General features: G+C 37.2%; 1 protein-coding gene across 1 annotated transcript in view; it reads right to left on the bottom strand.

The window, feature by feature from the left end:
- Window positions 1-18,322, bottom strand: part of pcxb (pyruvate carboxylase b) — a 215,090-nt gene that overhangs the window by 11,760 nt on the left and 185,008 nt on the right. Inside the window, exon 18 of the mRNA XM_016269466.1 lies at window positions 15,434-15,613. Within this exon, the coding sequence (XP_016124952.1) occupies window positions 15,434-15,613 (180 nt within the window). The remainder of the gene's footprint in view (window positions 1-15,433; window positions 15,614-18,322) is intronic.

An 18,322-nucleotide genomic window follows, 5' to 3' on the forward strand; every position in this document is an offset into this window, starting at 1 on the left:
CAGCAGAATTTTTTTTGTAGCCTTGGCCAGATCTGTGCCTTGCCACAATTCTGTCTCTGAGCTCTTCAGGCAGTTCTTTTGACCTCATGATTCTCATTTGCTCTGACATGCACTGTGAGCTGTAAGGTCTTATATAGACAGGTGTGTGGCTTTCCTAATCAAGTCCAATCAGTATAATCAAACACAGCTGGACTCAAATGAAGGTGTAGAACCATCTCAAGGATGATCAGAAGAAATGGACAGCACCTGAGTTAAATATATGAGTGTCACAGCAAAGGGTCTGAATACTTAGGACCATGTGATATTTCAGTTTTTCTTTTTTAATAAATCTGCAAAAATGTCAACAATTCTGTGTTTTTCTGTCAATATGGGGTGCTGTGTGTACATTAATGAGGAACAAAAATTAACTTAAATGATTTTAGCAAATGGCTGCAATATAACAAAGAGTGAAAAATTTAAGGGGGTCTGAATACTTTCCGTACCCACTGTATGTATTCGATGCAGAGTGCAAATGGCTGTGCATTTATTTGTGTTTTAACTCGATGGGAGCAAAATGAAACTGTCTGAATGCGAAGCTGTGTGTGTTGTCTGTCTCCCCTCTTCCCCCTCCGCTCCGCACCACGCCCACTTTTTTTAGCGTTTTTTAAAACTGTTGTGAGAACTAACCAGTGCTGAAACAGGGGGTTTCATGACCCTTTAACGTCCTCTTCCAGGGAATGTACATATAGCCCTAATGTGGAAAAATTCACAAAACCTAAAAAAAGAAAGTAGTATAAAGACAGTAAAAGCTATGCAACAGGAGTGAGAAGACTACAAAGCTAGCTTTCCAAGCCTGAGGTAAGGAGCTTAATAAGATGACTTGAACTGCATTTATTTCATAGTAAGTTAAAGTATAGCATTATGTATTCCTTATCTGCCCTGTCATTACCATAAAGTACTGCGAGAGAAATTGCCCTGCTACACATACTGTGGAGAAAGACGTGTTCTTAGATTGCTGGCATGTGCACTCAGAGTCTCTACTATATAGTTTGAAAACAGTACTACATGCATTCCCAGGTGATTTGCAGAGAAACTGCTGAAAAGTTTATGGAGTCTTGTCAGAAAATAGCAGTTACTATATCAGACATCTGAGGCGAGAGAAGTTGCTAGGAGAGCTTCTGTTTCTCTCACATTGGTTTCTGGGCTGGGTGAAAGGGGATATTTGACATTGTTGACACAGATTGGAAGGAGATGAGATTTGCTCTTTTTTTCCCTGAATCATCTGTCCTCATCCAAGTGTGTGCATTTAGGCTGTTTGTCATTCTGTCCTGTCATAGCCTGGCTGGAAATATCGCTAGGGTGATGTCATGTGCTAAACAATCCTCCTGGAAAGATCAATAAGCTTGGATAAAAAAGGTGGCACCAAAATATTACCAGTCTCTGTGACCATTAATCACCAGATATCTGTCTGTCAGTACAAAGTGAAGGAGTCGAGTGATGCTTAATTACATTTTAAAACACATTAAACGACTTATGAAGAGCTAAACTGATTAAGTTCTTTGTGGTGCTTCACTAAATACGTCAATTAATAAGAAATATAAATTTATGTGCCCCTCACACTTTGATTTCTACTTACAGGAATATTAGAATATCTAGGAATTTTTGCACACAAAATCCAGCCAAATTTCCATTGAAATGGGCATAAAAGAGACCGCATTTAATTATATGTCTGAAAATCCACTAGGAGTTTCTCTGCTCTCCATCTGTCTGAGAGTACTCTCATGCACTTTAGCTAACAAAGAGACTCATTTCACTGGCCCAAATCAAATTCGTCAGGCGTGATGATCCATTGCTTTCCTCACAGGATCCACAGGAGAGAAGACTACAAAGCAGTGGGCTGTAATGGGAACTCATGTAGCCATAAAACAGTGTGAAGCTTTTCGCTCTCTGACCTGAACGCATCTTCCTGTGGTCGAGCCTCAGAGGGAGCTGTGTAATTGTTCCAACTGAGAGTATGTTTACGTACTAACTACCAGATCATATATAACATGAAGAAAAATCACAGCAGCTTTTTAGCCGAGGCAGGTGTGTGCCTCCTTGTGTAAGCATCAATACACGATTACATGTGACTGCACTGTCTCTCTATCATCTCTGGCCCAGAGTACATACAGTTTAATGTCTCGTAGAACTGTGATACTTGACTTGAGACACAGAGACTGGCTACCAGTTAAAAAAATACTTAAGATGCGCATTTTAACAAATGTGTTTACACTAAATAACACTATAAGCAGCATAATTTAATTTAAATTTAACTGAGTCAACAGATGAACAGCAGCATTCAACTAATAATACACTCTTAAAAAAAGGTGCTTCATGATGCCATAGAATAACCTTTTTTGTCTAAATGGTTTCATAAAGAACCTTCAACATCTGAAGAACCTTTCTGTTTCACAAAAGGTTCTTTGTGGTGAAAGAAGGTTCTTCAAATTATAAAAAGGTAAGAAAGAGATAGTTCCTTTGACTGAATGGTTCTTTGTGGAACCAAACATGGTTCTTATATGGCATCGCTGCGAAGAACCTTTTAAGCACCTTTATTTTTAAGAGTGTAAGTACATTGCCATTAAAAAGTTTGGAGTCTGTAAGATTTTTAAATGTTTTTTAAAGAAGTCTTGTCCTTATTAAGGCTGCAATTATTTTATCAAATATACAGTGAAATCAGTAATATGGTGAAATATTGATACCATTTTAAAAATCTGTTTTATATTTTAATATATTTTAAACTGTAATGACAAAGCTGAATTTTCAGCAGCCATTATTAGTCTTCAGTGCTCATTCAGAAATCATTCTAATATGCATTGTGGCGCTCGAGAAACATTTCTTATTATTATCACAGTTGATAACATTGGTCGTGTATATTATTTTGCCAAATTATTTGAATAAATATTAAAATGCTGCAAAACGAAACACAAAATGTAATTTGGGTGCTAAATTTAATTATATTTAAATTTTACATGGTCATTTAATTGAAAGGAAACATTTGAAATCAAACCATTCATTAAAATTAACTGGAATTCCCAATGATTCACAGAGAGAATGGACATTTTAAGCACAACATATTGATAAATAAGTACTGATGTAGCTTTTTCACTCATTGGTAAAAGAAGCTCATTACTGGAAAAATATTCTGTTTTGAAAACAGCTGAGCTACTGTGACGCTAATGAAAGTTACTAGTGTTGCTACGTTTAGTTTGTTATTCCCCAACACGGCTGTAGAGGTGAAATCATGACAGGTACCTATAGCGGAAGTGTACGTTCAAGGCATTAAGACTGTGCCTATGAGCTGTGCCAGTAATGGTCTGGCAATCTCAGAGTTGAAAGGGATGTGAAGAAGTGTGCTGTCATTCACACACATCCTCTGAAACCTGTCTCAGTCAGTCCATCATTCAATCAATCAATCAATCAATCAATCAATCAATCAATCAATCAATCAATCAATCAATCAATCAATCAATCAATCAATCAATCAATCAATCAATCAATCAATCAATCAATCAATCAATCAATCAATCAATCAGTGACTGCACTGTCTCTCTATCATCTCTGGCCCAGAGTACATACAGTTTAATGTCTCGTAGAACTGTGATACTTGACTTGAGACACAGAGACTGGCTACCAGTTAAAAAAATACTTAAGATGCGCATTTTAACAAATGTGTTTACACTAAATAACACTATAAGCAGCATAATTTAATTTAAATTTAACTGAGTCAACAGATGAACAGCAGCATTCAACTAATAATACACTCTTAAAAAAAGGTGCTTCATGATGCCATAGAATAACCTTTTTTGTCTAAATGGTTTCATAAAGAACCTTCAACATCTGAAGAACCTTTCTGTTTCACAAAAGGTTCTTTGTGGTGAAAGAAGGTTCTTCAAATTATAAAAAGGTAAGAAAGAGATAGTTCCTTTGACTGAATGGTTCTTTGTGGAACCAAACATGGTTCTTATATGGCATCGCTGCGAAGAACCTTTTAAGCACCTTTATTTTTAAGAGTGTAAGTACATTGCCATTAAAAAGTTTGGAGTCTGTAAGATTTTTAAATGTTTTTTAAAGAAGTCTTGTCCTTATTAAGGCTGCAATTATTTTATCAAATATACAGTGAAATCAGTAATATGGTGAAATATTGATACCATTTTAAAAATCTGTTTTATATTTTAATATATTTTAAACTGTAATGACAAAGCTGAATTTTCAGCAGCCATTATTAGTCTTCAGTGCTCATTCAGAAATCATTCTAATATGCATTGTGGCGCTCGAGAAACATTTCTTATTATTATCACAGTTGATAACATTGGTCGTGTATATTATTTTGCCAAATTATTTGAATAAATATTAAAATGCTGCAAAACGAAACACAAAATGTAATTTGGGTGCTAAATTTAATTATATTTAAATTTTACATGGTCATTTAATTGAAAGGAAACATTTGAAATCAAACCATTCATTAAAATTAACTGGAATTCCCAATGATTCACAGAGAGAATGGACATTTTAAGCACAACATATTGATAAATAAGTACTGATGTAGCTTTTTCACTCATTGGTAAAAGAAGCTCATTACTGGAAAAATATTCTGTTTTGAAAACAGCTGAGCTACTGTGACGCTAATGAAAGTTACTAGTGTTGCTACGTTTAGTTTGTTATTCCCCAACACGGCTGTAGAGGTGAAATCATGACAGGTACCTATAGCGGAAGTGTACGTTCAAGGCATTAAGACTGTGCCTATGAGCTGTGCCAGTAATGGTCTGGCAATCTCAGAGTTGAAAGGGATGTGAAGAAGTGTGCTGTCATTCACACACATCCTCTGAAACCTGTCTCAGTCAGTCCATCATTCAATCAATCAATCAATCAATCAATCAATCAATCAATCAATCAATCAATCAATCAATCAATCAATCAATCAATCAATCAATCAATCAATCAATCAATCAATCAATCAATCAATCAATCAATCAATCAATCAATCAATCAATCAATCAATCAATCAATCAATCAATCAATCAATCAATCAATCAATCAATCAATCAATCAATCATCTAACACAGTTAGCAGTGTGCAGATGAGTATGATCAGTTTGGACTGATAAAGAACCCGTGTGATGGTAGAGAGACCATATGGTTGTTTATCCCTAAAAAAAGTCTGACAGATATTTAATTTGTGACTCACCTATAAATCTTAATCTGAAGATGAGAAACAGGAAAGCTTTTGGACTGCGTTTTTATCTTCAAAGCTCTTTAAACAGTGATTTTATTACCTACTAAATTCTTGCAGCATCTTGGTTGTAAAGAAGCAACTCAGGGTGTTTTTTTGCAAGCAAATGTACATGACACACACATAACAAATATCCAATTAGTGCCAAATTTCTCTGTTCTGGTATTGAGCGTTTTAATAGGCCCTTTTCACATGACGTCACACAACTTCCGTTCTGACGCGAAGCAGGGTATTCTTACTTCCGCCAGCATAGTAAGCGGTATCGCTAAAAGCATGGAGTTCACCCAAACGCTTGTACAACTGCCACAAATACGATTAGAGGATGACTGCTGCTGTCTATTCTCGTCCTCGTTCAGGTAGAGGCGTCTGGCATCTCAAACGAACTTACCGAATACCGATCGGTGAGATTTGTCGCTTGAAGTCGAGGGAGGAGTTGAAAACAGAGCATTGCAGTCACTGATTCCCGCGACTCTCGCACACTGTTTGCTGTCTTCATTGCAGTAAGATGAAGTTGGTTAGATATATTTTGTCAAATAAACAAACGTTTTAGACATTTACATGTGGTAACAGAAAGCCTTTTCATTCAGTAATTTATGTCCTGCTTAATACAGCGCCTGTATGTACAAGAAAAGTTCAACATAAGCTTGTACTATTTAAATATCAATAAAATGGGGTCTATAATTTTCCGTTTTATTATTTAATGTAATTCAGAAATAAATATTAAATATATATATAAAAAGCTTTTACAGTTAAAAACAGATGCCAGCATTTGTGTAAATAAATATAAAACGCAGGTCATAGCTGTTTTTTTAAAGATCACATTGCATATACCCTATAATGAAAATAAAATACGATTGATCATATTAATCAATAATTATTCAAAAAGTAAAAACACGGCATACATGTAGTTAAAGCGAAATTGAATGGAGGAATTTAAGTAATTGTAGAAGTCCAAAGGTCTGTAGAACTATGCGGCTGTCCTTTTTGTATTGTTTCAATATTAAGCCATATTCTTCAACTGGATAATGAGTTTCTTTTCAGATCACTTGCCTTTATGGATGTGAAACTTGCCATGTAGTAAAACGATTTAATATAAAAAAAATATGACTTGCGTCACGTTGTTTGGCAAGCAAGCCACCCATCTAAAGCAGATGCAGAAAAACGTTCGCAAAAGTACCCGACTGTAAGTACATTATCATTATTAGTCTTACTCTTAATTACTCTTAAATAACGCCTTTCATATTTCAAGTTTTTCCTACATTTTCCCGAGAAGTCTCCGATGTAAAGGTATAACGGAAGCACAGATACATTGCTTTGCGGGAAAGCGGAAGTTAGCTGACGTCACGGTGAAAAGGGCCTATTGTTAAAGTTGTTTTATTTCTAATCGTACTCTGATGTTAAATTAGTCAGAATGTCTCATGGTTCATTTATTGCTTATTTTTAAAAGGTTTTACAAAAAATATCTGAGCAAACATAAAACTGAACCCCAGGTAAGAAAATGTCAAATCAACATGGAAAACCTACAAAGCCCATGCAACTGAAGTACATCTGCAGAGATCAACAATTCATAAATTGTGAGCAGGGTTTGAAATTGGTAAGCAACTAAGCAGCTAACTGCTATTTATTAGCCCATTTTTTATATTGTGACATCAGAACCTGCCCACTCAAAAATTATTTCCGGCACCGCCATCTACATCATATAAAGTACAATTGTGTCTTGTGAGCTGCTCACGTCATCAATTTGAATCAAATCAGACCTTTCCACGCATCTTAAATACGATGTGACATACCCTCCCATGATCGCCCTGCTTCTTCGATTAAGTGCTGAAGTGTTTCTGCTCTAGATGAGCCAGTTATTAGCACATTCAGCCAAGCTAATGCATTTTAAATAATACATAAAACATGCCGATTAGTGTATGGAGGAGCTCCCTGAGGATTGCCGGGAAAGGGTTTAGAGGCTTTTCCCTTGGTGGAGGCATGAGCCACAATAGAGGGCTCACAAATTCTATTAGTCACAGTGGCTGCAGTTCAAAGATGCTCCACGCTTCATTCAGTCACTCTTCATTAATTTGACAGCTTTTGAGGCCATTTATAAGCCAGGAATATGTGTGTGTGTGTGTGTGGTAGGTAGGAAGGGTTTCTAAAGATAGAGTGGTTAATTGCCCTTAGGATTGAGACTGGAGCAATGTTTAATTGAAGTGTCTGCTAACGTCACTAAAACCGCATGCGTAAAGGTGTGAAGAATTGTATCCCTTCAAGCTGTTTCTTGGTCACTATATAGATGCAAATTCAAACTTTAAATATTTAGATGATGGATGTTTATATGGAAGCCTGTGGTTCTGCTTTTCCATCTCAATCCATCGCAGATTTACAGACATGATGGCGCATGACATGTTTTGATCATATCATTAAGTCCAGAGGCGGACAGTAACCAAGTACATTTACTTGAGTATTGTACTTAAGTACACTTTTTGAGTATCGGTACTTGTCTGTCGTTGTATTTCTTCCATCTCGACCCGTTTGTGCTTGTAAAAGTGTGTGTTCGGGTGTACGCCTGTGGGAGAAGATTGCCCACTCTCACTGTTCATCCAGTGGTGTGTAACGCACCACGTCTGGTTATCTGAGTTTATCTGGATGACCTGATTGGCAGAGATAGAGCTGCGGATGCATGACATGAGTGAGTCACCGTAGGCCCTGCCGCATAAACCTTTCCAACCTATTATGACGAGTGTGTCTCAAATACACAGACAGACACATATGTTGCATGCCTGGGGCTGTGGTGGTGTACGTATATCCAGGTCAGAGGACATAGCATTATTAGCCTTTTAAAAAGCTCTGTTGCATTATGGGAAATGCCCCAAGTCAGTATTAGGAAGCGTATTTGTGCCAACTTGTATTTAGTCAGTGGAGGTGACAGAACAACAGTAGCACACTGAGCATTTTTTTCAGTGTAATGTTTAGAGATGACGCATCAATGCAGTATATAACTACAACACAGTATAATGAAACATGAGTGTCCTAAACAGGTGCAACAGACCTTAGTCAGGTTGGATGTCATATTGAATTTAACACACATTAAAATGAAGCTTTGAGGGAAAGATTTAGAGTTTTTACAATGGCATGCACTGTATGGTTATAGATCATAATTGTCACAACTCAGAACTGCTATGAAATGTTTGCCTAATGAAAGTTGTTTTTGCGAAAGATGCTTTGTCAGCAGTACAATCAGTATGTTGTTAAACAACAGTACAATCCACTATTACCCAATGATCCAATCCAATGATCCAATGACATGTAATTTGTCTTTCCACACTGAAGGCAAAAAAATGTGAGACACGATAGAATATATCAGGTGTTTGAAATTTCACTATATTGAGTAAATGAAATTTCAGTTTGGGCGGGTGTACCCAGCATGACATCCCAAAAAATAAAAACCAATATGTCCTGTCATGACTTAATATCCTGACAACTGCAGATTTTTGCTTTATCATATCATGTCTGGTTGGGACTATTTTCAGCCTCTGATTATTTTGTCTAAATCTGAGTGTGACGAGAGGGCCGTGGGAACGGAGCAAGGCCAGTGGAGTAAATGCTAATGCACGACACCTGCGCCACTCACCGGTCTCGAGTCCCACGGAGGAGCTCCGGAAGGATAAAAGGAGGAGTGACGACAGTGTTGGACGAGAGAGGACCAGGCCTGGACTTTATTTTGTGTTTTGTGTGCGGCAGTCGTCCGCGAGGGGCTGCCGCTTTACTTTCAGTTTGTGTTTGTTTATTTGATTAAAGTTTTCTTTGAACGTTCGCCGGTTCCAGCCTCCTTCTTCCCGAACTACGAACTTTGTTACACTGAGTCTAAATCTCATTGGATGATATCTACTGGATATCACCTAGTCTGCAGAAATCTTTAATGGTCCACCAGGAAACAAAGAGGTATTCACAAAGACTGTGACAATGAACGCTTCATAAACGCTACATAAAAAAAAAATCTAGTTTTTAAAAGGCGAACATCATGTTTTGAAATCATGAAGTGAGTTAGAAGGGTTAGAAATATTATTCAATTAAATTTAAATATATTCTATAATATATAGATTTTTTTACCCAGGTTCTAGGTAGTTTTCTGTAACCAAGTTGCTGGGTCATTTTTAATGCTGGGTTATATTTTTCTACCCAACCGCTGGGTTGTGCCTGTCTCTGACGAAACAGCCCAGCTGCTGAGTTACAGTCAGACTTTTGAGATTCTCTACAGGAGAGAGCGGTTCACAGCGCCGCCGCCACCGCCGCAGATTTGGTGCACTTCTTCAGTGAAATAAAGGTTTGTATACATTTTTATTTCATTTAAATTTATTTTCATTTAAAGTCTTTACTGTGCTGTAAATTGTATTATTTTGCATAACAAAACATAAGGATGAGATGTCAGTCAGCTGCGTCAGCAGCCGTCGTTTCGCACGATGGAAACGCCTTTTGCCTTGCATAACAAAAATGGATTTTATTTGTTATAATACTGAGTTTAATTTAATTTGATGTTAAAGTATGTTCTCTAATCTCAGTACTGTTTGTTTATGGGCAGGTTTTGGAGTCAGTCAAGGCATCTTTCAGCTACGAGTGAAATGCGAGGCCGCGGTCTGAAGTTCGCAGTTCCCCCGCGAACAGCAGCCCTTCACCGGCAACACACCAGCACGAGAATTAGCACTATTTCGGTAAAAAGCAATTACAGAGAATGGTTGAATACACATACATTAAAATGCTACTTTTAAATGTTCTAAAATGCTTGTTAAAAGAGTTTAAATGTATGTAACATTGTAAAATACACTCTAAAAAATTCTGGGTTGTTTCAACCCAACTTTGGGTCAAATATGGACTAACCCAACTTTTGGGTTAAAAATGTAATTAAAAAATTTAACCCAACAGCTGGGTTAGTCCATATTTGACCCAAAGATGGGTTGAAACAACCCAGCATTTTTTAGAGTGTATGCTGTATTCACCCAAATAAATTAGGTTAGTCTTGTATTTTGTCTGTTGGTTCTTGCTTAATAATAAATGCTCATCTTTTGATTATTGCTGTTGCCTCTACTAATTCTGTGTGTGATTTTTAATCTCCAGCAATATAATAATTTATAAACAATAGTTGACTTAAATAAAACAACCCAGCATGTTGGGTAAAAACATTTAACCCAACCAGCTGGGTCAAAATAACCCAGCATGTGTCCTGTCCAAAAATGTACCCAGCGCTGGGTTGCCAAATAACCCAAGTTGGGTTGTTTTTAACTCAGCATTTTTTAGAGTGTACATTGAATGTAAAAGAGATGAATGTAAAAGAGGTGTTTTCGCATGTTTACCTATGAGATATGGAAAAAGTATCGTTTTTCTTGGCTGACCCTTTGTCAACATACGAAAGGATTGCAGAGTGATCTACTTTTATTAGCTGTATGTCCTTTCAAATCTCACATCATAATGTAAGTTCAGGTGAATACCTCACTGAAAAAGCCATATCAACAACATATGAGGTTAAATATGAAAGCATAGATGCTGACATCACAGCCAATTGATTTAGTATTGCATTCTGATCATCTGAATTGCTTGTGGGCACTAAAAAAGTGGGGAGACATGCTACAACAGATCACGTGTACTATGAGCTGAATGGCTGTTGATGAAGTGCATACAGTTGGAATAATTGGTGCTTATTTGTTTTAGATGAATTCAAATTCTGAAAACAAACTTGAGAGACATTACCATCATTTAAATTTTTTTTAATGCAGAATGTAGCGCCATTATTCCCTATGCTTTAACATACATGCCAATCTTGAATGAATGGCGTATGGTTGTTTTAGTCATATTACAGCTAAAATGCTAATAAATATTACTGGAAAAAAGAACTACACTGTATTTTTTTTTCAAAGTTGTATATAAAACAGATTATTAGAGTAGATTTTCAGTCTTTCTACTTCCAAATTTAACATTTAATTAAAGGGGTCATAAGACGTATTGTGTATTTGGTGTAATGAAATATGTTAATGCGGTTTAAGGTTCAAAAAACACATTATTTTCCACATACTGTACATTATTGTTTCTCCTCTATGCCCGGCCTTTCTGAAACGCATCGATTTTTACAAAGCTCATTGTTCTGAAAAGCGAGATGTGCTCTGATTGGCCAGCTATGCAGTGAGTTGTGATTGGCCGAATTCCTCAAGTGTGTGACGGAAATGTTACGCCCCTTACCATACTGTGATGCCCTGTCCCGGCGCGACGAGACAAAACCAATAAAACCCATTACAAACGAGGCATTTTTTTCATCCAGTGGGGACATAATTACTGATTATACTGTCTTTTTACGTGTTGCGTTGCATCGCACCGCGTAAACATAAAACCATGTCTGCATTTGTGATCGGAGAAATGATAAACAACAAGTGCTACTCTACAATGCTCAAAACTTGCGTTTGAATCATCAGTGGCAAATCCTTTAAATATGAAAACGTACTTACAGGCTGTGAGTCAGCATTATTTGTCAGCATCATAGACTGTGGTCAGCATGCGCGCCAAAGGGGAAACAAAGGGGAACACCGGCACTGTAGGCTACTCTCCCAGGAAACAATCCTCGTCCTCCATAAAATGCGTTGCACACATCTGAATATTTGGTTTGAACTGTTCTGGAACAGTGTTGTAAATATAACTTAATCACTGATTTCTAGTTGTGTCCTCTTTTGGAAGGCCAAACAAAGTAGTTTCGCTTTCACAACGAAACATACAGCGTCTAAACGACATGGCAGCGGTGGCAACAATACTACAGCGAGAATCAAAGTTACGCCTTCTTTCTTTGCATATACATTTGGGCGGCGTTATGCAAATCTTCCCACACAGTGACGTAGACATGTGGGGGCGTGTTTGAACGAGGCATTTAGGAGGGCATGGACGAGTCTTAACTTATATAAAGAATATTTCTTTGGGTTTGAGACTTTAGTCTTTGCAACTTCAGGGATCTTATCTATTCACGAACAGATTGTAACACTCCAAAGAGAAAGGAAAACTTGAAATCGTATCATATGACCCCTTTAAATGTGTTAGTCAGGGAGACCATATGTCCTCTTTTCCCCAGACATGTCCTCTTTTTGGACCTAAAAAGTCGGGACTTCTAAATCGCCCAAAATGTCCGGGATTCGACTTTTGCTTTCTACAGTCTCCATTCATTGTGAGCGTTTTTGTATTAAAGCCCTCCGCGCTCTTTTTTAAATCCCGTTCCCGCTGAAATTCTGGCCTGCTCCCACAAACATTCTAATATTGAATATAATTTTCGCGCATCAGGGAGCCTGCTATCAATATGCGGGTTATTTAAATCACTTTGGATGCAGCTCGTGTTGGATGCAGGGTTGCCAAATCCGCATTTTTTGCACGGAATTGGGCTGATTTTAAACTGTTGCAGCAGGTTGATTTTCTCCCCTGGGTTAAAGGTTTGAAATATTGTATAAATTACATTTGACTGAAATGCATGTATTGAAACATTTTGCATTCGATAAAACGGTGGTAGATGTTAAGTTTTGTGAAGGATGGCCAATAGGAAGCCTTTTAGCTGTGTTTATGATCAAACTTCATAACAGTGACTGTAAAATATGTATTTTAGGTATGGGAATTACATATTTTGAGTTTTGATATCTGGGATATGGTCATTGCGCTACATTGGGGGATACTTTAACCCCCCTCAAACCCAACAATCAACCCCCCCTCTGCACCCCCCGTCCCTATCCTGCCCCCACTGTCCTTTTTTTTTTACTAAAATATGGTCACTCAGGGATCTTATCTATTCACGAACAGATTGTAACACTCCAAAGAGAAAGGAAAACTTGAAATCGTATCATATGACCCCTTTAAATGTGTTAGTCAGGGAGACCATATGTCCTCTTTTCCCCAGACATGTCCTCTTTTTGGACCTAAAAAGTCGGGACTTCTAAATCGCCCAAAATGTCCGGGATTCGACTTTTGCTTTCTACAGTCTCCATTCATTGTGAGCGTTTTTGTATTAAAGCCCTCCGCGCTCTTTTTTAAATCCCGTTCCCGCTGAAATTCTGGCCTGCTCCCACAAACATTCTAATATTGAATATAATTTTCGCGCATCAGGGAGCCTGCTATCAATATGCGGGTTATTTAAATCACTTTGGATGCAGCTCGTGTTGGATGCAGGGTTGCCAAATCCGCATTTTTTGCACGGAATTGGGCTGATTTTAAACTGTTGCAGCAGGTTGATTTTCTCCCCTGGGTTAAAGGTTTGAAATATTGTATAAATTACATTTGACTGAAATGCATGTATTGAAACATTTTGCATTCGATAAAACGGTGGTAGATGTTAAGTTTTGTGAAGGATGGCCAATAGGAAGCCTTTTAGCTGTGTTTATGATCAAACTTCATAACAGTGACTGTAAAATATGTATTTTAGGTATGGGAATTACATATTTTGAGTTTTGATATCTGGGATATGGTCATTGCGCTACATTGGGGGATACTTTAACCCCCCTCAAACCCAACAATCAACCCCCCCTCTGCACCCCCCGTCCCTATCCTGCCCCCACTGTCCTTTTTTTTTTACTAAAATATGGTCACCCTAGTGTTACTTGCCATTACTTTGTTATTAGTTATTAAATTTACTAGCCAATCCTAAGGGAAAATTATTTCTACACCATTTTTTTTTGTGTAGCTGGAAGAACTACTGTACATGGACTAGCAACAAACTTTCCAGTTACTTAGCAACTTGAACAAGGCAGGAAGTACACGTACATGATTTATTTTGATTACTGGAACATTTATATAATGCCAATATCAGAAATATCCTTGTTGCCTAGTGGACAATTTAGTCATATTTTTGTCTCTACTCTAAGATATCATGTGACCCCATGGTTCTTCTGTTTGAGGAAAATTTAAAGCAGGCTGCAAATGTCACATTTGCAAAGTTTAGTTGACTTAATTCAGAGCCACAAAATAATTCATAATATAGACTTTATTATTTATTTTTTATGTCCTACTAAGTCAAAGACTCTGTCTTTTTCTGGTTGTCTCTTTCACTCTGTGTTAAACTGAGGCCACATGTTGAGCTCTCTTACACGGAAATGCTGCCAGTGCAGACAAACAGTGTTTGATCTTTCATTTTTGGACTTCAGAGTGCTTCAAAAGGGTTTGTCTGTCTGTCTGTGTGTGTACGTGGTAGAGAAATAGTAAATCAAAGTAAATTTTCCCTCAACTGCACAAGCAGGATGTCTGTCCTCAGTAACCATGCCATTTAAAATTAAGCAAAAGTCTCTCCTGTGACCTCATAACTGTAGGTGTGTGTGTGTGCATTATAGTGGATCAGTCTGACTCTGCATGGTTTCTTTTCTCAGAAAGACTATCAGCACAAGAAGACGGAAACGCCACAGCCACTACTGAGAAAGCTTTACTCATCCTTAAACCTTTTGTCTCTTATCCTGTCTTTCACACATATGCACAAACTTTGTGATGGATGCACACAAAGCTATTCTCTAAATCTTTCTCTCACTTTATCGCATCCTCTTACCTTCTAATTTTTCTTTTCTCTCACACTCTTCCTCTCTATGTGTGGCTAGAGATTATTCAAAAACAATGCCACTGTCACTCTCAACAGCAACAACAAAAGCTGCTTGTGTTCTTCCTCATTTGTAGGTGTCTTGGATAATAGCATCTGCTAAATGACTAAATGTAATAAAGAAAGCTCAATTCTCCAGGTAATATTTCGGTGAGAAATAAAGTGGCACTTTTTACATCAGTCTCAATGGGTTTTTAAAAACTCTTCTTGTTCTAATGAATGCTATTGTCTTGTTTGCATGTCTGAAATGCTGGGAATCCCACTCATGTATTCTTGACCCAAAAAATTAGAAGGGTCAATCCCATTTATGCAGTACATTTTTATGTCCCCAGTCTTATATCGATGAACAAAATATTAAACTTACAATTTTTAAGGATAGAATATATTTGTTATTTTTTTTATTTAGCTTTAAATAACTGAATTTCCCATTCAGTCAGTCACGTTCAACGTTACGTCAGTGACTGACTGGCTTTAGTGGTTGCTTGAATGTTTAAAATCTAATTTATCAAATCAAAATTTTACAAACAAATTATGTTCTTTTTTTCTGGGAAATATTCAGACAGTGACAGAAAACCACGAAACCATTAAACAGTGTAATCTCACCTTTGACCTGAAGGGCTCAGGAAATCCTCCGTGTGGTATTCCAATGTGTCCTTGCAAGAACTCCACAACAGACAGAGGGAAAGAGAGCTCGTCTGCTCTCTCTTCTACCTCAGCCCGGGAGAGAGAGTTCTGTACCATAAACTGAGCCAGATCACCCACAATCTTAGAGGAGGGGGTCACCTGAAGAAGCAAAAGTGATAGAGACTGAAATTATGTCCTGAAAAGAGTTCTTCAGTTCTAGAATCTTTTAAAACAAACTCACTCAGCACATTTTAATGCGAAGTACAGCAAACTGAAAATGTACCTCCTTAGTCAGCTAGAAATGTTCACCCTGTTCAAAATGCACATGATTCTACTGACAAATTGAGCATAATAATCAATTCACATTAAGAACATAAACTCAAAACAATTCAAGAAATCGAAAGAGGAAATTATTTGTGGAGAGATCAGATTGAAACAAAGGGTTACTTTCTTTTTAAAGGAATAGTTAACCTATTACTGGCATCACTTACTCACACTCATGTTTGTCCAAACCTGTATGACATTACATTCCTCCATGGAACATAAAAGAAGAAGGTTTGGAGAATATTTTGTTTAAAGGACTCAATGAAAAGATGGAGAATGATTAGTTTTCAAAGACTTGGAATGTAGTGCACAAGATGTATGTATCACTATGATAACTTCATTTAATTTCATAAAACTGGCCATTCTTTAAGAATATTCAAAAAATTCGCTCTGTGTTCCACAGAAGAAAGTAATTCATATGTGTATGAAGCAACATATGATTTTCATTTTTGTGTGAATTATTCCTTAAAATGTGAACAACACCAAATAATTAGAGAAAAATACTTCAAAATCTATTTTAGACATCCTATAAAGGTCATTCAAATTCAGCCAATAAAGTGAATGTATGAAGAGTTCAGCAAAGAGACAGAAAATGACAAAAGAAACCAAGAGAACAAAATAAGAGAGTGAGAGAACTCTATGAAAATAAGAGATCCATGAGGATTTGAGAGGAGGAAAGACACACAAGGTGAAGAAAGGGAAAAAGCAAGAGATTAAGGAGAGACATAAAATGTTAAATGTCACGCCATTTTTCCTTTCACATAAATAGTTCAGCACTCTGCAAAAAATACCTTATGTACAGCAAAACTGCTGTCAACTTTTCAACTTGCAGTGTAGGCTAGATACACTTTGAAAGTGTTGACTTAAAAAAGTATTATAGTACAGTATTGGCATATCTATTTGTACATAGCAAATATTTTGATGCCACGGTAATAATTATAACATAGTGCTCCAAGGTATTTAAAAGGATATCATTGTATTAACATGGTATTACTATGATGCCATGCCCAAAAACAAAAACTGTAACCACTCCATGAATGGATTGTTGAGAGTAGGTCAAAAAAGGAAAGGAGTAACATTTAGGATTACGTTTTGTAATAGAGTCCTAGACAAAGGTTACGCAAGGTTAATATCCTTGTTTAAATACAAAGCCACAGACATGACACGTGCAAAGACTTTTTGAGAGCAAAGGATTTAACAACAACCCCACAGACCCTGAGTGACTCGGGCACCGCTGGGACTATAGAGGATAACACAGTGGAGACCGCCAAACTCTAATGTGACCAATTCTAAAACTTCTTATGGATATAAATGTCAACATTATACACTTTTACATGAGTTGCATGTTTTCTTTGAACAATATTAAAATTCTGTCACTCTTGCATAACTCTCTTCTGCTTCAGAAGTTCAGTCATCTCAGCCAGGGAATACTGCTCACAGAGGAATGACTCTCTGTAAGATGAGCACTTAACTGTCTGGATAATCAAATGTGATTTCACTAAATTAAGCGTGAACGTTTCCTTCACCCTGCCACAGTCATTTGAAGTCAAGACGCTGGAGCTCATGTTAAATCAAATCCTAAAGACTCATGGTGGCTGGGGTGCTCATGCTTTGGTTGCGTTAAGAATAGCAGACTACCATACTATTTTGCAATGCGTTATTAAACAATTTTTGAGAATGCAGTCATAATGTTTTAAATATAAACTCATAATAGGCCTTTTTTCAGTGGTATACAAAAATATTACTACTTTTTCACTCAAATGTTATGATTTCATTCTCGTTAATGGCCTATTGTGAGATTAATCTCAAAACATAATACATAAAAACAGATGTGAATTAAAAAAAATAACCCACACCAGTGAGCAAATAAAATCAATACATGTCTTCTATCAGACAGTATTTATCACTCAGCAAAGGAAGTGCAATGTTTGGCTGGATGAAATGTAATTAAAGTCCCCATGAAATAAAAACTAAAGTTTTTTGGGTGTTACTATCAATATGTTAGTCTTAAGGTTATCTATAAGGCAGTGTGCTCCAAAACAGTGACAAAATTCGCATTTAGATGATATAAGCATTCAAAGCTTGCAGTTCGGCTCAATGATTTTTTTGACGTCACATCGTACTTCAGCTTCTCATCAAACTTTCTGTCCAATCAAATGCTCTCTAGAATCCGAAGCGCCCGCCCCCTACACTATAAAATAGACGCTGAAGCCGCGGCTGAAATCGGTCACTTGTCCACAGAATTAGTACTTTCTGTACAGTGAATGGCACGTAGTGCACTATATAGGGGACAGGGAACGATTCAAACAGTGTACATATGCTTTCCATTGAGGAAAAAAAGAAGTCTGGTTTCGCGCTGTGTCACGCTAACCACCGCACCGCACACACACTCTGCTCCGGTCCAGAGACACGATAGCACGGAGCGGATCACATGCGCGAGTCGGCGCAGACCACAAAATGTATCGGAGCTATTTAAATTCTACACAGAATGCTATATTTTATAGCAATATGGATGAGATTGTGGCTGGCATACCCTGCCAAATG

Source organism: Sinocyclocheilus grahami, unplaced genomic scaffold (genome assembly GCF_001515645.1).
Source record: "Sinocyclocheilus grahami isolate Dianchi unplaced genomic scaffold, SAMN03320097.WGS_v1.1 scaffold52.1, whole genome shotgun sequence".
NCBI lineage: Eukaryota > Metazoa > Chordata > Actinopteri > Cypriniformes > Cyprinidae > Sinocyclocheilus > Sinocyclocheilus grahami.